We start from the raw sequence: 24546 nt of genomic DNA, 5'->3' as shown, positions 1-24546 counted from the left end.
GGTTATCCATTAAGCGGGAAAAATCATACTTCACTTAAAAAGTGAAAAAATTATACCCTTTCTTTTGCAAGAACGTTTCCTTTCAGGCTAGATCAGTTCAAAGTGCATTTAACTTAAATGAACGCCATCAACTAGGTTCAAAATTCTGAAAGTACCAAAACACCCCTTAGAACATCTTGTGATCATTCATTTAATCCACACCATCTCTACTTCATCCAGAAATAGCTCTTGTTATTAGATTTAACCAGATCCCTCCCTCCCACATTTTGACATATTATCAACAGATAAACAGATCCCAAGAAAACAGACATTAGAATGTCTTTGAGTGGGAAAGGATGTATCTCAAGTAATCTAGTAATATTCATCCACCTGAAGTCTGCAGGTAAGATCCACTCACCATCAACTTCAGATTTTCACTTGAAATGTATGCAGCGCTGCATAAACAAGTAGGGAGAAATATGGACACCTACAATTTAAAAGCACATCAGCTACATTCCATGGCAAGATACCTAGCAACTGTACTTTTAACTTTCTTTAAATTCAAGGCACAAAAAACTTACCCCTCAAGGAAACAAATCCTGAATATCCACAATATCAGCAAGGACACCGGCTGCAGTAGTGTCATTTCCAGCTCCAGCACCTTGAATAACTAGCGGTTGGTCGCTATAGCATCGAGTGTATATTTCCAACTGCCATTTGCATCAACATACAAAATGGTCAAGCCTTTCAAGTTTTATTGGTTAGTAAAGCTGAACTTTTACAATATAGCAAAGCAAAAGAAACACATGATGAAAGTTTATTGTACCAGGTAGCCTCTAAAATGGAAAAAAATCCTAATTAAAAATGCATAACACCAACAATGAGAAAATACAAGAAGCTAACCACATTATCACTTCCTCTTAGCCTTCCTAGGGGAGAATTCTTAGGAAGCTCTTGAATACCAACTTCACACCTAAGAAGAGAAAAAAGTTATAACTAATATTAAAAAATCATAATGTTGAATATTAATAATTTTAAACATTAAACCCCAAATCAAATACAAAGATTAAATTGAAAATGAACAAGGAGAAAACATATGTTCAGATGTGTAACACCAATGCTAGATTGAAAACACAGCTGGAGCGAAAAGAAGATGCCTTGAGCCCTCAATTATGCAGACATAGCGCAGCACATTTCCATTTGAAGCTGCCTTCTCAACTCTCTCTTGAATATCTTTATCTAGCAGCAAGAGACCACGGCCTAGGAAGTCTTCAACAGTCATTACATCGGGCCCCATTTCTTCGGGATACAAGCTCTCAATCTGTAAAATGCATATAAATTTATAAACATAGCATAGGGGAAATTTTTTTTGGCCCAAATGTAGAAAAGGAGGGGTGGGGAAGTAGAATATGACAAACGCCAGACAAACCTGAATGCTATCCAGATTAATCTGATGACCAAGTATTCGAGCAAGAATTAAAGCCTGTTTTAATATTGGTCCCAAAAGCAGAAAGTTAGTATGGCACATTTTAAGTTGCTATTCATAATAATACACAACCAACTTTATTCAAAAATAGTACTGAAGGTCCTAGATAAGAAGTGGTCAACTTAAAAGTTGATTATATCCAATATCGCAACTTCAAAAATGTAAACTCATACTCCACTAATCACACAAGGTGAAGACACCATAACTTCTTCCAATAGCACGTAACATTTTTCATGATCAAAATCATCAAATGGACATGCATGAATTTTGTTAACTTTGGCCAATGAAATTTGTTAGAAATAATATTAGTTTTATTATTATTAGTCTATTATTCTAGAAGGTTATTTGAGCTTAGCCCATTAGGTCATTTAATCTCTTTAAATAGAGGACTCTTGTACAGTTTTATACACAATAGAATACAATACATTCATACTTTCAAGTTGGTATCAGAGCTTGTGTTCTGGGAAACCATGCTTCCGCATATCGTGCCGTGCATCATTCCGGCAACCTTCCTTTCACACCTAACCCTTATTTAGTCACCAATTTTTTGTCCTCAACCTCGTATCATCAGCCACCGACCCCAATTAATTTGGGATAAAGGTGTTGTTGATGTTGATGTTGATGTTGATGTTGAACCTCGTATCATCAGGAAAAACATCGTCAGCCTCCGTTCATCGCCGGAAACAACGATGAAACTAACCAGATCTGTTACTTACAAGACCTGGTCTCCTCCGTTAAGATCTGGTTTACAGGTCAGGGACACGGTAAACATCTCACGACAAAATCTGCTGATATTCCAAAGGATCATATTCATTAATGGGAAAAGATTGATGCTCAACTACTGAGTATCCTTTGGCAATCCATTGATCCGGCAGTTATAGACATTTTTGTCCCCTTTGAGACCTGCTATGACGTATGGGAGGAAGCCAAAAATCTCTACACCAATGATATTCAGCAGCTTTATTCCATTGTTTCTCAGATAATGGACTTGCGCAAATCACCAGATGCTCGAATGGAGACTTATATTGGTAAGATTCGTTCTTTAATACAGGAATTCTTAGCTATGTTACCTCATGTTACAGATGCTTTTGCGTACAAGAAGCAGGTGGAGCGCTTCTTTACGGTCGTAACCCTTTCCGGACTTTCAGAGGAATTAGAAAGTGTTCGTGAAAATATTCTAACCAGTGCTGAGACTCCTAGCCTGTCACAAACTTTCTAGCGCCTTCTGAATCTCAAGGATAAATCCGCAGCACCCACACATGTGCCAGCCACTAATTCAACTGCGTTTGTTTCTCGTGCCAATGATTCCAATTGGAATAGTGGACGCGGTCGCGGTCGAGACCGTGGACAGGGTGGTCGCGGACAGAGGCCTCGTTGCAATTATTGTCAAAACCTTGGACATTATGAAGAACGTTGCTATAGGAAGTACCCTCACTTGAAGCCACCAATTGCCAACTTTGCTCAGACTGATGTTACATCACCTTCTACTGGATCAGTAACTCTTTCGAATGCTGACTATGAGGTACTTCTCAAGAAGGTTTCTTCTCAGCCTCTTCCTCAAGACACTGGTAATCATGTTGCTTGTCTTTCTCAATCATCTCTTGGACCTTGGATAATAGACTCAAGTGCTATTAATCAACTTTGTGGTAATAAGGATCTCTTTACTTCACTTTCTTATTCTAATAATCTACCTTCTGTTACTCTTGCTGATGGCACTAAGGCCCCTGGTCGTGGAATTGGGCAAGCCAACCCAACTCCCTTTTTGACTTTTACCTCTGTTTATTATATACCTGGCATTCCCTTCAATTTAATCTCTGTTAGCCAGCTGATTCATTCTCTTTCATGCACTATTACCTTCTCTAAACAATCTTTTTCTATGCAGGATCCGGGTACGGGGAAGACGATTGGAGCGGGCAATGAGTCACGAGGTCTCTACTATCTGACTGCACCACCTTCTCCAGTGGCGTGCTCTCTCACAGAGTCTCCTGAATTAATCCACAGTCGTCTAGGTCATCCAAGTCTTCCCAAGCTTCAACATATGGTTCCTTTTTTATTCAGTCTTAAGTCTTTAAACTGTCAGTCTTGTCAGCAAGGAAAGCACACTCGCTCCTCCTTTGCTAATAGAGTCAATAAAAGAGCTGATGCTCCTTTTTCTATTGTTCATTCTGATATTTGAGGTCCAAATCGAACTTTTATCTGTTTTGGGTTTTCAGTATTTTGTAACCTTTATTGATAATTTCTCTCGTTGTACTTGGGTTTATTTGATGAAAAATCGTTCTGAATTATTTTCAATTTAATCAAAAAAATTGTGCTAAAATAAATACTCAATTTGGTGCTTCTATTAAGATATTGCGTAGTGATAATGCAAAAGAGTATGTGTCTCTTGATTTTTTCTAATTTTTTGGAAAAACATGGAACGATACACCAGACCACCTGTCCACACACTCCACAACAGAATGGAGTGGTTGAACGTAAAAATAGACATCTGGTTGACACTGCACGTACCCTTCTAATTCATATGAATGTTCCACTCCGTTTTTGGGCAGATGCTATTATCACCTCTTGCTTTCTCATCAATCACATGCCTTCTTCTGTGCTAAATAATGAAGTTCCACATAGTGTATTATTTCCAGGAGCACATTCCTATCCTCTACCTCCACATATATTTGGATGTACTTGTTTTGTTCACGATCTTACTCCAGGAAAAGACAAATTAACATCCAAAGCCTTCAAGTGTATTTTTCTGGGATATACTCGTTTTCAAAAAGGGTATCGCTGTTATTCTCCTGACCTCAAGCGTTATATTGTCTCTGCTGATGTCACTTTTCTTGATCAACAACCTTTTCATTCTATCCCGTCTCAGATATCACAGGTTGATCAGGTTCTTCCTGTTCCTTTTCTTGACTTATCTTTACCAGCTGCAGGTGACTCTATCCCAGAGGAGCAACCTCTTGCCTCCATCCCAGAGAACCGCCCTTTTCTCACCTATCAACGTCGTCAGACTGCGCCTCCTGCGGACTTCACCCTTGTTGACTCATCACCTTCTCCTGTCGACTCTTCCCCTCTGGATCCTCCATCAGAGATTACTCCCATTGCTCTTCGTAAAGGTATTCGATCCACTCGCAACCCTCATCCACTTTACAGTTTCTTGAGTTATGATAAACTTTCTTCACCACATTTTACTTTTGTTTCTAGTATTTCGTCTATTTCCACTCCTAAAACCACAGGTGAAGCACTTTCTCATCCAGGTTGGTGTCAGACGATGATTGATTAAATGCAAGCACTTCACTCCAATGGCACATGGGATCTTGTTCGTGCTCCTCCTGAGAAGTCGATTGCCGGTTGTCGATGGGTACTCACAGTCAAATTGGTCCTGATGGCATTATTGATCGCCTCAAAGCTCGATTAGTGGCTAAAGGATACACTCAGATTTTTGGTCTTGACTATGGGGATACTTTTTCTCCTGTTGCCAAGATAGCCTCTGTTCGTCTGTTTCTTGCACTTGCTGCCATTCATCACTGGCCCCTTCTTCAGCTTGATATCAAAAATGCCTTCTTACATGGTGACTTGCAGGAGGAAGTATATATGGAGCAACCACCAGGTTTTGTTGCTCAGGGGGAGAGTTCTGGCATGGTATGCAAGCTTCGTAAATCTTTATATGGCCTGAAGCAGTCTCCTCGGGCCTGGTTTAGTTGCTTCAGTTCCGTTGTTCAATCCTTCGGTTTAACCCGAAGTAAAGCAGATCATTTTGTCTTCTATCGGCATAGCTCTTCTGGCCAGTGCATCTATCTCCTAGTCTATGTTGATGACATCATTATTACTGGCAGCGATCAAGCTGGGATCGATCAGTTAAAGAAGTACGTATTCAATCAGTTTCAGACCAAAGATCTTGGCAGACTTCGATATTTCTTAGGAATCGAAGTAGCACAATCTAGGCAGGGCATTTCTATTTGTCAGAGGAAGTATGCACTGGATATCTTAGATGAGACTGGTATGTTGGGATGTAAACCCACTGATACACCTATGGATCCTAATATTAAGTTATTACCTGGACAGGGGGAGCCATTGGCAGACCCTGGTCGTTACCGCCGACTAGTTGGAAAGTTGAACTATCTTACTGTGACAAGACTAGACATCTCTTTTTCAGTTAGTGTGGCAAGTCAATTCCTTGACTCTCCTTGTGACTCTCATTGGGATGCAGTTATCAAGACTCTTCGATATATCAAAAAGGCACCAGGAAGAGGTTTATTATACACTAATAAGGGGAATGCAGAAGTGTCTAGCTATTCAGATGCTGACTGGGCAGGTTCTCCTTCAGATAGACGATCCACCTCGGGGTATTGTGTTCTCCTCGGAGGAAATTTGATCTCTTGGAAGAGTAAGAAGCAAACTGTGGTTGCCATATCAAGTGCAGAGGCAGAATATCGGGCAATGGAAAATGCAACCTGTGAGCTCATCTGGCTAAAACAATTGCTTAAGGAATTACATCTCTGTGAACAACGGCCCATGAAACTCATTTGTGACAATCAAGCCGCATTGCACATATTCTCGAACCCAGTCTTTCATGAGAGGACTAAATATATAGAAATTGACTGTCACTTTGTTAGAGAGAAGATTTAGTCAGGCGAGATCGAGACAGCATTTGTCAATTCCAGTGATCAACTTGCAGATGTTTTCACCAAGGCTCTTGGAGGTCCCCGAATAGATCATATATGTAACAAGCTGGGTGCTTATGATATATACGCACCAGCTTGAGGGGGAGTGTTAGAAATAATATTAGTTTTATTATTATTAGTCTATTATTCTAGAAGGTTATTTGGGCTTAGCCCATTAGGTCATTTAACCTCTTTAAATAGAGGACTCTTGTACATTTTTATACACAATAGAATACAACACATTCATACTTTCAAGTAAATTTAGATTTCTTTCTACAAGAGTAAGCTGATACGCATATTATCAAAATGGGAATCATTCAAGTTTATGCTTCAGTAATGTACAGTGTGTACACTTATTCAAAGCCCTATCAGACCAGAAAAGCATGTTATGCTGATTACAAGACATTGTGAGCTTTTAGATGGAGCAGAAACAGCTACAAAACTAAACTTCACAGAAGTAAAACAAACCACATTGAACCTTTCTAGCGACATCCATTCCACCAAGGTCATCACGCGGATCTGCAACATCAAAGGTAACTTATAACAAACTAACCGTATAGCAATTAGCAAATGGAGCCCAAGAGGCAATGAGCAAAACAAATTAATGACGGCATGTCAATACCATACCTAAGAATCTATTTCGTAATGTCAATAGCTCATTCAAATAGAATGGTTTTAAAAGAAAAATATGTCATTGAATTGAAATGTTGGAATTATAGGATTTAGGTAGGGAAGAAGTAAAAGAGAGGATAAGACTCAAAATATGATATGAAACAACAAATAAAAATAGAGAAATCGTATGAAAGATAGAAAAAGAACAGATCTTTATTGGTTATTGAATATCAAACAGAAAAGGAGAGAAATCTCCTCCAAGGGTTTCTCTTTACAACTGAGCCATTTCTCTGTTTTCTCAATGCTAATAATAACAACTCTCCTTCCTCCCTTCTACCCCTCCTCTTATTTAAGCTAAATCCCTATCCTTCCAACCTCTCTAACTAATTAACTGTTCTAACTAACTATTGATACCCTACTTAACTAACTTGTAACTAACTTGTCTCTAAATAATAAAATATTAGAATGATATGGAGTGTTGATAACGTGATACAAAATACTGACCCACTCTTAATTTGGTCAAGCACTAGAGTAGTGCTACTAGTACAAGCCGAAGCCAACGAATACAACAAGACAACTAATCCTAATTAAATAAATAAACAAATAATTAAACATAATAAATAGGGAGCAACTCCTAAGATTGCTTCCTCCATTAGATGTTTAATGATTCCACAATTTATTCTGAAGATATTCCCAGATATTGCAACTATACTTTGAAGATATGCTAGCATATTCTAATATATTCTAAGACACACTAACAATAATAACCAGTTACGATTGTTATTATATGTCATCTCAAGAATCTGCAATGAGGTGGAGCAACAGCTGTCACATAAATTGGTAATGGTCCTAATAATTTACCAAAATTAGATTCCCATCTGAAATATATTTCAGCCTTAGTAAACTGACCAAATTTTATTTTATTTACATGCTCCAATTGTTCATTAATCATAACATCAAAGGGAACATTCTCTAAGAAACAAAAATAGTCATGCTTGGTGTGTATAAGTTAGAATAGACATTCAACATAACTAATTTTGAACAACAATACAATTAACTCAGCAGACAATAAACGGGAGATACCATTTGACATCAACAAATGATTTTAGATGAACAGCAAGAGAGAGGATGCTGCCAATAGCCAGCAACTGGTAGAGAGATGCTGTTCACCAGTGGGAGATAAGTGATTGATGTTAATGGAGGTTGTTATAGGACAATCAAAATTGTTTCAAATTCAATGAGAGAATAATTCCTCCAAGAAGACAAAGTCATTTATCAACTCTAAGCAATGCACACGATTGTCATAGCTCTGAAGAACAAATATGTGCAAGTGTTCATGGAACAGGAAGAACTAAAAAACACATCTTCTAATTGACAGACATGTCAATTTTTACATATAGAAATTATACAGATCAATAAGCTTTACATATCAAGAATACAATTTCAAACGTAGTAGTCACTAACCTGGTTCAGTGTACCCCAGACTTTTGGCAGACCTAACAACTTGGCTCAGCGGCTTTCCATCTTCAACCTCACTCATTACATACCCCAATGTCCCTAGTAAGAGCATGCAGCATAAAATACAATATTAAAAAAACCAATACGTGGAAGACTTCCTATTAAGAATGTATGATCAAACACCAACAAAGTAATATCCAGAGAACATAATCATAGGACCATGAAAGATAATATACCACTCAAACTCCCAATAATGCGATGAACAGGATCACCAGAAGAGATTATGCGATTAAGGGATGCTATCACAGGAAGACCAGCTCCTACCTTTAAAAATATCACAACCAGATCAGTAATAGCTCCTCGAATTGACATTTCAATATTCCCCAATTCAAATAATAATTTCATAGGCACCCTCCCATAACTAAGATGTACCACACAGATAAATAGAGGAGCCGCAGGGCATTGCACACTCATGCATTAAGGAGAGCATGAGTAAGAGAATGGGTTTGTAACAACCCATGCAAGTGGCAGGTAAGGGCAGGAAGTGGAATCTGTTAGAGAAACGGTTAACAGGGAAGGAAAGGAGTGAGGAAAAGGGAAAAAAGATTTTGAGTGCGGACTGCTTGGAAGGTTACAGGTATCTCAGAATGAACTGTGTTATTAATAGGAACTGCTTTTAGTGAAAAAAAACGGAGTATAACTTCTTACAATAGGAAAAATCCCCCTTCATTACACTGAAAAGCTGAAAATCAAAATAGAAATACTGCAGGACTTCAAGGGTCTGCTTACCCTGCCATAAGGCCCCAAATCCTTACTGAGTAACTGCCTAATTCTCCCTCTCCTCCTCACCGCCTTCTTATTTTTTCCCTTAACAGATTTCCCACCTCACTTCCTACCTTCCTCACTCGAACCTGACAATTGTGCAGGGTAGTTACAACTTAAATTCCCATCTTACCCCTAATTGAATCTGAAATATATTGTATATTCAAGTATATGAGTCTGTACAAGAAGGCTCTCTATTTATAGAGACTAAAAGACCTAATGGGATGACCTAATGGGCCAAGCCCACAATCTAGACTATTCTAGACTATTCTAATAATAAATTAATATTATTTCTAACACTCCCCCTCAAGCTGGTGCGTATATATCAAAAGCTCCCAGCTTGTTACAAATATGATCTATTCGGGGACCTCTAAGAGCTTTAGTGAATACATCTGCAAGTTGATCATTGGAATTGACAAATGCTGTCTCGATCTCTCTTGACTGGATCTTTTCTCTAACAAAATGACAGTCAATTTCTATATGCTTGGTCCTCTCATGAAAGACTGGGTTAGAGGATATATGCAAAGCGGCTTGGTTATCACAAATGAGCTTCATAGGCCTTTGTTCACAGAGATGGAGTTCCTTCAGCAATTGACTCAGCCAGATGAGCTCACAGGTTGCATTTGCCATTGCCCGATATTCTGCCTCCGCACTGGATCTGGCGACCACAGTTTGCTTCTTACTCTTCCAAGAGATCAAATTTCCTCCGAAGAGAACACAATACCCTGAGGTGGATCGTCTATCTGAAGGAGAACCTGCCCAGTCAGCATCTGTAACTAGAGATCTCTGAACTCCCTTTATTTGTATATAATAAACCTCTTCCTGGCGCCTTTTTAATATATCAGAGAATTCTAATAACTGCATCCCAATGGGAGTCACAAGGAGAATCAAGAAATTGACTTGCAACACTCACTGCGAAGGAGATATCTGGCCTTGTCACAGTAAGATAATTCAATTTTCCAACTAGTCGGCGGTAGCGACTACGATCTGGCAGTGGCTCCCCCTGTCCTGGTAATAACTTAACATTGGGGTCCATAGGTGTATCAATGGGTTTACAACCTAACATGCCAGTCTCATCTAGGATATCCAGTGCATACTTCCTCTAACAGATGGAAATGCCCCGCCTAGACTGTGCAACTTCGATCCCCAAGAAATATCGAAGTCTGCCAAGATCTTTGGTCTGAAATTGATTGAATAAATGCTCTTTCAACTGATCAATCCCGGTCTGATCACTGCCTGTAATGATAATGTCATCGACATAGACCAGGAGATAAACGCACTGGCCAGAAGAGTTATGCCGGTAAAAGACAGAATGATCGGCTTTGCTTCTGATTAATCCAAAGGATTCAACAACTGAACTAAAACGGCTAAACCAGGCCCGAGGAGATTGCTTCAGGCCATATAAAGATTTCCGAAGTTTACATATCATTCCAGAACTCTCCCCCTGAGCAACAAAACCTGGTGGTTGCTCCATATAAACTTCCTCCTGCAAGTCACCATGTAGAAAAGCATTCTTAATATCAAGTTGGAGAAAGGGCCAGTGATGAATGGCGGCAAGGGCAAGAAACAGGCGAACAGAAGCCATCTTAGCAACAGGAGAAAAGGTATCCCCATAATCAAGACCAAAGATCTGTGTGTATCCCTTGGCCACTAAGCGAGCTTTAAGGCGATCAACAGTGCCATCAGGACCAACTTTAACTGTTAACACCCATCGACAACCAACAACAGACTTCCCGGGAGGAGCACGAACAAGATCCCAAGTGCCATTGGAGTGAAGTGCCTGCATTTCATCAAGCATCGCCTGGCGCCACCCTGGATGAGATAGTGCTTTACCTGTGGTTTTAGGGATGGAAACAGAAGAGAGACTAGAAACAAAAGTAAAATGTTGTGAAGAAAGTCTGTCATAACTCAAGAAAGAATAAAGGGGACGAGGATTTCGAGTGGATCGAATACCTTTTCGAAAGGCAATGGGAGGAGTCTCTGATGGAGGATCCGGAGGAGAAGAGCCGACGGGAAGGGGCGATGAGTCATCAAGAGGCAAAGTCGGAGGAGGTGCAGGCTGACGACGCTGGTATGTGAGGAGAGGACGATCTGCAGGTATGGAGGTTATTGGTTGCTCCTCTGGAATAGGGTCACCTGCAGCTGGTAAAGACAAATCAAGAAAAGGAACAGGAAGGACCTGATCAACTTGGGACACTGGAGACGGAGTAGAGTGAAAAGGCTGCTGATCAAGGAAAGTGACATCAGCAGAAACGATATAACGCTTGAGATCAGGAGAATAGCAACGATACCCTTTTTGAAAACGTGTATACCCAAGGAAAATACATTTGAAGGCCTTGGATGTCAACTTGTCTTTACCTGGAGAAAGATCATGAACAAAACAAGTACAGCCAAAAATATGTAAAGGCAGAGGATAAGAAGGTGCTCCGGAAAACAAAATACTGTGGGGAACATCATTATTTAGCACAGAAGAGGGCATGCAGTTGATAAGGAAACATGAGGTGATAATAGCATCTGCCCAAAAACGGAGTGGGACGTTCATATGAATGAGAAGGGTACGTGCAGTTTCAACTAGATGTCTATTTTTACGTTCAGCGACTCCATTTTGTTGTGGAGTGTGGGGACAGGTAGTCTGATGTATCGTCCCTTGTGTATCCAGAAATTTAGAAAATTCAAGAGACACATACTCTTTTGCATTATCACTGCGCAAGATTTGAATAGAAGCACCAAATTGAGTTTTTATTTCTGCACAAAACTTTTGATAAATTGAAAATAAACTCAGAACGATTTTTCATTAAATAAACCCAAGTGCAACGGGAGAAATCATCAATAAAGGTGACAAAATACTGAAAACCCAAAACAGACGTTGTTCGACTCGGACCCCAAATATCAGAATGAACAATAGAAAAAGGAGCATCAGCTCTTTTATTGACTCTATTAGCAAAGGAGGAGCGAGTGTGTTTTCCTTGCTGACAAGAATGACAGTTTAAAGACTTAAGATTGGATAAAAAGGGAACCATATGCTGAAGCTTGGAGAGGTTTGGATGACCCAGACGGCTGTGAATTAGCTCAGGAGACTCTGAGAGAGAACATGCTACTGGAGAAGGTGGTGCAATCAGATAGTAGAGACCTCGTGACTCAACGCCTGCTCCAATCGTCTTCCCCGTACCCGAATCCTGCATAGAAAAGGATTGTTTAGAGAAGGTAATAGTACATGAATGAGAATGAATCAACTGGCTAACAGAGATTAAATTAAAAGGAATGACAGGTATATAATAAACAGAACTCAAAGTTAAAAGGGGAGTTGGGTTGGCTTCCCCAATTCCACGAGCAGGAGCCTTAGTGCCATCAGCAAGAGTGACAAGGGGTAGGTTATTAGAATAAGAAAGTGAAGTGAAGAGATCTCTATTACCACAAAGATGATGAGTAGCACCTGAGTCTATTATCCAGGGTCCAAGAGATGATTGATAAAAACAAGCAACATGATTACCAGTGTCTTGAGTAGGATGCTGAGAAGAAACCTTCTTGAGAAGTGCCTCATAGTCGACACTTGAAAGAGTTACTAATCCAGTTGAAGGTGGCGTAACATCAGTTTGAGCAAAGTTGGCAGTCGGTGGCTTCAAATGAGGGTACTTCCTATAGCAGCGTTCTTCAAAATGCCCAAGATTCTGGCAATAATTACAATGAGGCCTCTGTCTGCGGCCACGTCTGCGACTGCGTCCACTGTTCCAATTGGAATCACTGGCCCGAGAAAAGAATGGAGATGGGGTAGTACCGGAGAAGATGCCAGTCGTGTTTTTGGACGCATTATTTGAGCCCTCCATCACAAAATAAAAAGAGATGACCAGAAAATAGAAAAGAACTACAAGAAAGCAAGAAATCGCGCAAAAAACGTTGCACAAAAGTGTCCAAACAGCGGGTTTTTCACTGATATCTTTCAAACGGATGGGACCCACAACGAACAGAGACCAGATCTGGAAAGAGGGTGAGGAGGCGAGCAAGATGGTGGTGGTCCGGCCTGGAACGGTGGCTCACGCGCCGGAACAGTGGCTCGGCCGCCGGAGACTTCCACCGACGCGTGGCGGCGCGTGGATGCTCCGATCAACACGCGTCTTGGACAGACAGGGTCGCCTCCCTGAGCCGCTCCTGATCGCGTGGTGGTTGGTCGGAAAAGTCGCCGGAAAAGCAGTCTGACGGCGGTGAACAGTGGCGGACGGTGGTTTTGTGGCGGTTTCCGGCGATGAACGGAGGCTGACGATCTTTTTTCTGATGATACGAGGTTGAGGACAAGAAATTTGTGACTAAATAAGGGTTAGGTGTGAAAGGATGGTTGCCGGTATGATGCACGACAGTAAAAAGAAAGAGAAAGATATATATGCGGAAGCAGAGCCCTCAGATCGAGAGCTCTGATACCAAATTGAATCTGAAATATATTGTATATTCAAGTATATGAGTCTGTACAAGGAGGCTCTCTATTTATAGAGACTAAAAGACCTAATGGGATAACCTAATGGGCCAAGCCCACAATCTAGACTATTCTAGACTATTCTAATAATAAATTAATATTATTTCTAACACCCCTAATCACCTCATCCATGCAGCTCTAGTATACACAGAGGCCTAACAGTTATTTTTTTCTCCTTCTGTTTTCTGTTTCCGAGTTTTTCCTTTCTGGTGTAATAGCTTCTTGGCTACTGGTTTCTCACTGAAATCAGTAACTAGAGGAGTTTCTTTGTGGATATTCAATAAAATCATACCCTTCGGTATTCCTATCAGAATTTCACTCCCATTACTTGACAACCTAATAAATATACACAGCCCATTAACAACACATTTCACTATCAAGATGAGTATGAGTAATAAATACTTAATAAGCAAGTATACAATTGACTGATTCTTAGGATATAGTTGATTAAAGCATATATACATCATTCTTGAACAATAACAACATAATTTTGCGTCAGAAGTTGTGTAAGAAAGTAAGAAACTAAGAAGGTAAACACAGATAAAGTAAATCTATGATTAATCAACTTAACATAGTATTACAATTCTGCCAGTCTCTTCTACATCTATAAGTGGTGTAACAAGTAGATGACTAAGATCATGAACTAGAGAGACCATATGAAATGCAGATCTTTCAATAATAAAAATGATTAAAAGAACAAACAAAATATATGTAATAATTTGTATTTTAACAGAACTGCAAAACTAATATTTCTCCATCAAAAGTTTCCAAATTTCAAAATCCTGTGTCTTTAATTTCAGTCATTCAGGTCGTCAACTAGCTGATGTCTTAAACTAAAGGGCTTCCCATAGACAAATTTCAAGAACTAACTAGCAAACTGGGGATGATAAATTTCCATTCCTCGGCTTGAGGGAGAATTTTGTAAATAATTGAAATTATTTTATTAGTTTTTGGGTTTATTCCCTTCGAATCATAAGGCCCATTAGTCTTTATAAATAGTGTGACTCATGTAAATGTTTTGATGAGAATCAATCTCATTCATTTTTCTACATTTAAGTGAGAACAACACAAGCACCTAAAGAAGATGAAACAAACAGGTGGTAGAAACGAACATGTATAATGACTCTAAGAAAATGCGTAACATATTTTTACACTTAAAAAAGACATATTTAGGTTCATTTATAATATAACAGAGCAAAGGGAAAACCCCGATGCACAAGACTCCCCGACTTGCGGGAGAAAAGGTAAGAGTCGATTGTATACAGTCTTACCCTTGTATTTTTGTAAAGAGATTATTTAATAAAAGTAAAAAAGCAATTTTAAAATTATTTCTAAAATGATTAAAAAGAAAAAATATAAGATTATTTCTTTCATACGTTTCAATATTAAATTAAAATTCACATGTTAGGTCCTTTTTCCTTCTATTTTGGATTTCAAAGTTTCTATACTTTTATATATTCATAATCATAAGTCATGCACACACCTCATATTCATTATTTTCCCTCCTTATTTCTTGGGGAAGATGACATTATACCAATTTCTTTAACGCGTAATTTTAGATGAGTTGATCAAACTACTGCTGGCAAATCAGACCATAGAGCTTTGAATTTTCCCCTGGATTTCATTTTCCTTCTTTGTTAAGGTAAAGATTGCTCGAAAAAATTTAGCAAAGCAACTGCTTGAAGATTATGGATCCATACAAGACATACAGAACTTTCACAGGCTATAATTTGGTTTCTGTGAGATCAGAGTTACAAGTCAGAAGCACAACCAATTAAAGAAACTCTAGCAACAATGTTGCTGTTTATATTCCACTTTGTTGAAAATCTATACTTTCAAAACTATTTTCTATACTGACACATATGATGCATTGCTATTACATGATGATACAATGATACAGTAATACTCTAGTTGAGGCAAGAAACAATATTACTTACAGTTGACTCGTGCCGAATTCGACGTGGGTACGTGAAAAGTTTTTTAAAATCCTCCTGTTTCATATAAGAGTTATTATTTAGCAGAGGCAAGCAGGACTTTTGAACAAAGAAGCAAAGAGAAGGGGAAGAAATAATTATAACAAATCTCTCTTATTAGGGAAAAGTCCAAATTACTCTCTCAGACTTACTATTATGTGCGGTTTGGTCCTGAAACTTAAAAGGAATGCAATGCAATCCCTAAACTTTCTAACGTGCGCGTTTTCGTCCTTCCATTTGATTTTCCATCAAACTGTAATGGAAATTGTCACACTCAAATCACATGACCATTTTGTGTACCAAATTTCTTGATTGGAAAAGTCCACTTTACAGAAGGTCATTTGAACTTAGTTCTGAAGCTTCAAAAAAGTGGTTTTAAAATCACAAATTCAATTGGAGTTTGACAAAAAATCAGACGGAAAGACAAAAACGCACACATTAGGAAGTGTATGGATCACGTTGCACTTTTTTAGTTTTAGGACCAAATTGCAAATGAATCTAACGTTAAGTGGGTAAACTGAACTTTCCCTTCTTATTATGTTTACATGAGTATCACAGGTTACAAAGCGAGGATAAAGGAAAATGAAGTATAAACAGTTTTTCTTGACTTAAAAAATATTCTACCCTCACATTTCAACAGTTATTATGAAACATTTAAGATGATCTTACCATTGTAGATGTAAGAGGTTTCTTATTTGCCATAACAACACAACAACCCATATCAACCACTTGTTTTAGCACCACAGTAGTGTCAGAGCTAGCAGAGCAATCTACAAAGGCCAAACCTATAACCAAAAAACTCAGAGTTAACATCTGTCTTAGCAATTGAATGCATGAAAGTTTACTCTTATTCTGGATTTTCTTTAAATTCAATCACAGTAAGCAAGTAAAGCATGGCATGATAAAAATTCAACACACCTGTTTTTTTACCAAGTTGAGATGCAATCTCTAGCATCTTTCCTTGCGATTCCGGATGGACAAATACCCGGCATTCTCCTTTAAAAATAACAACTAACAAGTAAGGATTAAAAACATAAAAACATTCATATCACCAACAAGAAAACCAGGCATAGATATCTACCAAAATCATGAAGTTTTGATAGTGATTCGCCACCGTGCTTGACCCGGCAAAGTTCTAACAAGAAGCTATCAGACAACCCCTTATTCATCAAATCCTCCGCAACTACCAAAGACTTACTATCACCAACTCCCAGAACACTCAAGAAGAGTCCCTGCTACCAAAAATTAAATAAACAAATAAAAGAAAACATCATCCAACTAAACACTCAAAAATTTCAGGAACCCAATTTCCATCAATGTCTGAAAAGGATCATAAAAGCTACAGTGGTCAATAGCTATATGCATTTAGAGTAGCAAAGAAAAGCCAAAGAATAACCCAGGAGCAAAAAAATTGTTTATTGGGGAAATGCGTTATCAAAAACCCATGACAAAGTTTTAACTTTGAAGTTGAAGCAATGTTTTGATGTAAGTGATGGGAAGCAGAAGCATACAAGAGGAAAATAAAAATAGAATCTGAAAAGTATGAATCCATGACAGTGAACATAAAGGGATATTATATTATTCTATTACCTGAGTGGAATGAAGAGAACGGCATGAGACAATGTGTTGGAGAAGGTGACGACCAACTCCTCCACAACCCATTAGAATCAGAGGAATTTTCTTCATTTCTTGTGGTTACACTGTTTCGACGATCAATTACTGTTAAGGGTTATGAAATGTTGTCTTCCTAAGGCAGAAGGGTTTTTTTTATCTGTGTCTGCACTTGCGTATGTGTAAAAGGGTTACATACTTTGCCAACATTCATTGAACAGACAACATTTATCTGAGGAGATCGACTTCGAATTAGTTTTTCCTATAAAAAAAAAAAAAAAACCGGAGTGACACGGGACATGAGACACGACACGTTACTTCTAAACAATGGTATATTTCGACAGACACGTTGGATACGGTTTGATATTAAATAATATTTTTAATATATATAATATAATTTATATTTAATACATATAATAGTCAATAATAAGTCATATAACTAATTAAATATTCAAATATTATAACATAAATATAAACAAAAATATTTTTTCGTACCTCGTTGATTTTTCGTGTCAAATTTTATAACAGAAATAAATTGATTTATAAATGATTTTTTTTATTATTAATAAAATAAAATTAAGACTAAAAAAAAAATGTGTCCGAGTGTTGATCACGTGTCGGAAAAAGTTAAATGCGTGTCGGAAAAAATGTCAAAATGTGTCGGAGAGTTAACCACGTGTCGGAACGTGTGGAAGCGTGTCGGTGTCGGACACGTGTCCGACACGCCCTTTTTCTAAAAATTTGCGTGTCCGGGTATTGGAGGTTGCCGTCAAGACTCTGTGTCCGGGTATTGGAGGTTGTCGTCAAGACTCTAAGTAAGTTTTCAATTGTAAAACAAAAAATAACTAAATAAATAAATAAATAAAAATATTACATACTGTCAGGATAAGATCACCTTTGATCTTATCCTCCAACAAACTAAGACCGATTCTTCAGCACCTTTGTATAGTTGTTTAGTTGTTCCTTTGTATAGTTGTTTAGCTGTTAGCTTAATTCTAGGTATAATATCTTGTTAGCTTGATTATCTGTATAGTCAAATATTTCATTTAGCTGATAGCTTCTTATCTGGTACAACAATATCGTGTATATATTGGCAATCTGCCATCACTCAATACAATTTGATTCAACCCCCTTTCATAGCTTTCTATATGGTATCAGTTTTTTTTTTAAAAAAAAACAAGGTTCTGATCCACAAACCTCCTTAATCATGACTGATTCTTCTTCCGCTGCCAATACACAACCCAATGCAGAACCTACCCTCAAACCTTCTGATCCCCGTTCTCCATTTTTCATGCCTACCTCTGATAGTCCTGGCTTGTTTCTTACCAATGTGGTATTGAAAGGAGAAGCTAACTATGACGTCTGCGCCAAATCAATCAAGAATGCACTTCTTGCCAAAAATAAAGTAGATTTCATCGATGGCACCATTCTCAAACCTGCAAATGATGTGTCTGATGAAATCCATGCCTGGACTCTTTGTAATTCCATGATCAATAGCTGGATCCACAACACTATTGATCCCCTTCTCAAACCTTATATTCATTATTTCTCCACAGCAAAGGCCCTTTGGGATGATCTCCGGGAACACTATTCTATTCAAAATGCCTCCAAAATTTATCAGTTGAAATCAAACATCTTTCAACTGCGACAACAAGGAGCTTCTATAGGCACGTACTACACAAAACTCAGGGGTGCATGGGACGAACTCGATGCTGCAAGAGCACTACCCGACTGCCCTCTTGGTGCAACTTGCCTTGTTACACAACATATTACAAAGGAAATGGCCGACGATCGGGTCTATCAATTCCTCTTAGGCCTGGACACTGCTATGTTCGGCACCATCCGCACTCAACTGCACAATCAACCTACCCTCCCATCTCTGAACAAAGCCTACTCAACGTTAGTGCAAGAAGAAACTCAATTCCATATGGCTCAGACTCATGAGGTACGCAGTGATGCACTTAGCTATGTCGCAAGGGAAACTCAACAATTTAATTCCTCCACTGCTGATCCTGTTCGCTGTAGTCATTGTGGTAAGTTGTATGCCTCTAAATGCTATCAACTTCATGGTAAACCTCCTTATGGCCGTGGAAGGGGATGTGGCAAACCTTATGACAGACGCTACAACATAGCCAATCCTCCTGCCACACAAACAACAGCTCTTATGGTGTCAAATCTGAATGTTGTTTCCAACTTGAGTCCTGAGATTCTTCAGCAACTTGCCAACATGGTAGTCTCCTCCACTGCACCATCCGCTAATGCCACTACACTTTCTGGTAAGCAAACTACACCTTATACCTGGCTAGTGGATAGTGACGCATCCCAACACATGACTGGGAACCTTCATCTACTCTCAAATATCGAAACCATTCAGCCTACTTCCATAGGTTTGCCCGATGGTGATCAGCTTGTTTCAATTCAATGTGGAAGTATACACTTGACATCCAATATTACTCTTCGGAATGTGCTATATGTTCCAAAACTCTAATGCAATTTAATATCAGTTGCTCACCTACTTACTGATACAAATTGCACTTTTTCTTTCACTCATAATGGCTGTGAATTGCAGGACCCCACAACGAAGATCAAGACTAGACTGGGTAGATTGCAAGTTGGTGTTTATATGCATGACTCCTCCACGTCCATCTCTATTGCATGCACTGCTTAGACCCAACAAAATGCAGAAATTTGGCATCGTAGGCTGGGTCACCCTTCATTTCAGTTCTTGAATTTCCTTCCTTTTGTTGCAATGAATAAAAATAGGGATACTTCTTCTTCCACTTGCGATATATGCCTCCGAGCACAACAAACTCGGACTGTATTCCCTATTAGCATTAATAAAACTACTTCTTGCTTTGCTCTTATTCATTGTGATATATGGGGCCCATATCAAACCACTTCTTTAACTGGGGCAAGATACTTTTTAACGCTTGTGGATGATTTTAGCAGAAATGTGTGGGTCTATTTAATGGCAACTAAGTCTGAAACATACCAAAATTTAACTCAATTCCTTTCTATGGTACTTATTCAGTTCGACACCACTGTTAAAGTTATATGTTCTGACAATGGTTCTGAGTTTTGTGCTCATAATCTACGCAAAGTTTATTCAGATATGGGTATTATACATCAGACATCATGCGTAGACACACCGCAGCAAAATGGGCGTGTGGAAAGAAAGCACAGACAGACATATTCTGAATGTAGCACGTGTCTTATGCTTTGAAGCTAATCTTCCCATCGAATTTTGGGGGGGGAGTGTGTACTCACTGCTGTCCATTTAATAAATAGGACCCCTACACATTTACTTCAAGGCAAAACTCCATATGAATGTCTCTTTAATCGCAAACCCAGTTATGATCATATCCGTGTATTTGGGTGTCTTTTCCATGCACATCCACGCCCCAAACCGTTGGACAAATTTGCTGCTAGATCAATACGATGCCTATTTTTGGGATATCCTTTTGGAAAAAAGGGATGGAGGCTTTATAACCTTGACACACAAACCATCTTTGTCTCTAAAGATGTAGTATTTGAGGAATACACCTTTCCTTTTGCAATGCAAACACAAAAACCTACCCCTGTTGATATCCATCACCTATCATCACATGCACCCATACCTATTGAACCCGAACCAGCCTTACTCATCCCTTCAGATGACCGAGACATATCCACAAATCCAACGCCTTCCGTGCATGATGACATTCTTGATGACTAGCCATCCATCCATATGCCAGCTCCAATCGAACCATTAGCCATACCTCAAACACATACATCAGACACTTCAACTGCTACCCAACCCTCTTTACCTTTACCAGCTTCCAATGAACCACACAGCAACACATCAGACACTTTGCTGGTCAACCATCAACAGCCTCAAGTGCAACCTAATGATACATCAGAGAACTTGGGACGTGGTCATCGTTCTCGTCATCCTCCACATTATCTAAAGGATTTCCAATGCAGCAATATCATAGCACATAACCCAACAACTGCTTCTACCTCATCCAGTCTGTCTTCAGGTATTACTTACCCTATTGCTAATTTTGTTTCTTGTTCCAGATTTTCTCCCAAACATCAACAGTTCCTTGCTGCCATTTCTGCTGGAGTCGAACCAAAAACATTTCGCGAAGCAGTTTCTGATGAAAGATGGTGTGTAGCCATGCGTAAGGAAATTGATGCATTGGAACACAATAATACTTGGGAACTCACGTCATTGCCACCTGGAAAACAAGCAATTCCATGTAAATGGGTCTACCGTATTAAGTACAGATCAGATGGTATCGTGGAGAGGTTCAAAGCACGGTTAGTAATCGCTGGCAACAATCAAAAAGCTGGAGAGGATTACTTTGATACATATGCTCCCGTAGCCAAAATGGTTAGCGTAATGACTCTTCTTGCCGTAGCAATGGCCAAGAAATGGAACTTATATCAGTTGGATGTGACGAATGCTTTTCTACACGGAGATCTTGCAGAGGAGGTATACATGCGAATTCCACAAGGTTTCAATAATCACAAACCGCATCAGGTATGTCATTTGCAAAAGTCTCTTTACGGCCTACGGCAGTCCCCTCACAATTGGTTTGCCAAGCTGCGATCTTCTATTGAGTCATATGGCTTCACTCAATCAAAAGCAGACTATACTTTATTCACCCTACACAAGGATGGTCACTTCGTTGCTCTTCTCATTTATGTTGATGATATTATCCTAACCGGTGACAAAGCAGCCATATGCAATGATGTTAAGACCTTCCTCCACTCATGCTTTCACATTAAAGATTTGGGGATCCTCAAATACTTTCTTGGTATCGAAATAGCTCACAGTTCCTCTGGTCTGTTTCTAAGCCAACGTAAATATGCTCTTGACATATTAGATGATGTTGGCCTCCTCGCATGCAAACCGTGTGACTTCCCTCTTGAAACGAACCATAAACTTGCTGTTACAGAAAGCCCACCTTTCTCGGATCCAGCACGCTACTGCAGGTTAATTGGATGTCTAGTTTATTTAACTATTACTAGACCTGAGTTGAGCTACTCAGTCCATGTACTCTCTCAATTCATGTAAAATCCAACAACCGCTCAATATGAAGCTGTCATCCGAATTTTGAGGTACATAAAAGCTAATCCTGGTCAAGGCTTGCTTCTTAAATCAAATAATGATCTTCTTCTTCGTGGGTATTCGGACTCAGATTGGGCTAGTTGTCCCCTCACCCGTCGCTCAGTCACCGGTTATTTTATTATGTTGGGCAACTCACTAATTTCTTGGGAAACAAATAAGCAGCCTACAGTGTCTCGCTCCTTCGCAGAGGCAGAATATCGCGCAATGGCAGCAGCTATAGCTGAGTTATTATGGATCAAATCATTCTTACACTCTCTTGATGTTCCACACTCACAGCTCATGCGCCTGCATTGTGATAATCAATCGGCTATGCAAATAGCTGCTAATCCCGTTTTCCACGAACACACCAAACATATAGAGATTGATTGCCATTTTGTGAGAGACCATGTTTTAAGCAACACAATAAATACTTCCTACGTTCGTTCCGATCGGCAGGTTGCAGACATATTTACTAAACCCCTTGGCATGAAGCAATTTGGCTTTCTACGCAGCAAGTTGGGCATCTCTTCTCTACATGCTCCAACTTGAGGGGGAGTGTTAGGATAAGATCACCTTTGATCTTATCCTCCAACAAACTAAGACCGGTTCTTCAGCACCTTTGTATAGTTGTTTAGTTGTTCCTTTGTATAGTTGTTTAGCTGTTAGCTTAATTCTAGGTATAATATCTTGTTAGCTTGATTATCTGTATAGTCGAATATTTCATTTAGCTGATAGCTTCTTATCTGGTACAACAGGATCGTGTATATATTGGCAATCTGCCATCTCTCAATACAATTTGATTCAAACCCTTTCATAGCTTTCTATACATACTTCTTTAGATTTACATCATTTTAGATGTTTGATAGGAAAATATTAAAAAGAGTTATATATGGGAAATGGGTGTATTTTAAAGGATATGATATTTGTCATTTTAAATGACATAAGTTATATCATTTTAAGAGAGAGATAGACACAAGAAATGGAGATCATGAGAGAGAAAGTGAGTAATTTTTTTTAATTTAAATTTTAAATAAAAAATATTATTTTGTGTCCATCTCTCTCTTAAAATGACACAACTTTATGTCATTTAAAATGACAAACATTTTTTCTCATTTTAAAGGACACACCTTATTTCCTTTCATTCTTATAAAGATGTGAGACCACAATTTTAAAACCTTTCCCTCCCATTTTTCTCTCATGATCTATTTCTTTTGTAAAGAACCTTGGGATACACCACCCCAAAAGCTAGCTCAAAGGGTGGGAGTGTCCAATGCCTTATAAACTCCACATTAGCTGCATATACAATCAATGTGGGACTATATATCTCAACACACCCCCTCACATGAGAGCCCATTGGGCTAGAAGCGTGGATACTGCATAGGCCCAATTTTTTGTTTACCTTTTTGTGCTTTTTATTTTAATTCCACTTTAAAGCGGAGGGTAGTGAGAATCAAACTTGTGACCTTATAGTCACTCAAGCTCTGATACCATATAAAGAACCTTGTGATACACCACCCCAAAAGCTAGCTCAAATTGTGGGAGTGTCCAATGCCTTACAAACTCCACATTAGTTGCACATACAACCAATGTGGGACTATATATCTCAACATCTTTCTCTTATTTAGAATGACATAATTTTGTGTCCTAAAAAATGACACATATTTTTCCATTACATATATATAGGAGGTAGGATATTCGTACTACCAAATTTTTCTACTACCACTTCACTACCACTCTAATCAGCATTGGATTCAAAAGTTGTTTTTCTTTTCTCTCTCTTCATTCAACTTTTCCTCTAATCCAATGGTTATTAGAGTGGTAGTAGAAAAATTTGGTAGTTTGAATATCCTACCTCTATATATATATATATATATATATATATATATATATATATATATAAGGAAGTTATACTTACTATTTTTTTCTTACTACCAAATCTTAGATTGATTTCTGTTAATCTAACAGTTATAATTTATTGGATCACACTTATTAATTAATTATTAATTTTCAATAAATTATAACCAAGAAAAATCTTAGTAAAAAGTAGTAAGAAAAAAGCTACTAAGTATAACTTTTCCTATATATATATATATATATATATATATATGTATGCATTTTTTTCGAATTTAGTTTTTTTATATAAAAATTTTAATTTGGTTCTTATGTCTACATCATTGTTAATTTGATTTTGTTGTTGCTATAATATATGTGATGAAATTATATACGGTGAAGTACCAAATTTAATTTATAAATAAGTGTTACGTATAGGAATTTAAAATAATAAATTTGTAGTCTTTATTTTTTATATTTATTTTGTATTTAATATCGATATTTTACAATAAGTTCATATTAATTATACAGTATTGTAGCAATAACACACAGTGAAAATT

General features: G+C 38.3%; 1 protein-coding gene across 2 annotated transcripts; it reads right to left on the bottom strand.

The window, feature by feature from the left end:
- Positions 1-119: 119 nt before the first annotated feature.
- On the bottom strand, positions 120-17239 carry LOC133289583 (homoserine dehydrogenase). 2 transcript variants are annotated; one of them, XM_061487565.1, is made up of 13 exons: positions 17041-17239; positions 16532-16685; positions 16369-16446; positions 16120-16235; positions 15415-15468; positions 8427-8514; positions 8197-8289; positions 6599-6639; positions 1409-1462; positions 1137-1300; positions 883-952; positions 561-689; positions 120-466 (listed from the first exon to the last, which is right to left on the bottom strand). In XM_061487565.1, the coding sequence occupies exons 1-12, from the start codon at positions 17134-17136 to the stop codon at positions 564-566; spliced, it is 1134 nt and encodes a 377-aa protein (XP_061343549.1). In that variant the 5' UTR covers positions 17137-17239; the 3' UTR covers positions 120-466; positions 561-563. The 2 variants fall into 2 exon arrangements, with proteins under 2 accessions (XP_061343549.1, XP_061343555.1); XM_061487571.1 differs by having other exon boundaries at positions 16532-16682.
- Between the last annotated feature and the right edge of the window lie 7307 nt (positions 17240-24546).

This window comes from Gastrolobium bilobum, unplaced genomic scaffold (genome assembly GCF_033153095.1).
Source record: "Gastrolobium bilobum isolate Gb01-03AN ecotype WA unplaced genomic scaffold, APGP_CSIRO_Gbil_v1 utg1204, whole genome shotgun sequence".
NCBI lineage: Eukaryota > Viridiplantae > Streptophyta > Magnoliopsida > Fabales > Fabaceae > Gastrolobium > Gastrolobium bilobum.
The sequence above is the reverse complement of the archived record's forward strand: the minus strand, read 5'-3'. Positions and strand labels throughout refer to the sequence as shown.

Coding starts and splice junctions, on each gene's coding strand:
- LOC133289583 (XM_061487565.1), bottom strand. CDS start 17,136: ATGAAGAAAATTCCTCTGATTCTAATGGGTTGTGGAGGAGTTGGTCGT. Junction 16,447..16,531: donor ATCAAAACTTCATGATTTTG/GTAGATATCTAT, acceptor TTATTTTTAAAG/GAGAATGCCGGGTATTTGTC. Junction 8,515..15,414: donor GAATTCGGCACGAGTCAACT/GTAAGTAATATT, acceptor ATATTTTTAAAG/GTAGGAGCTGGTCTTCCTGT.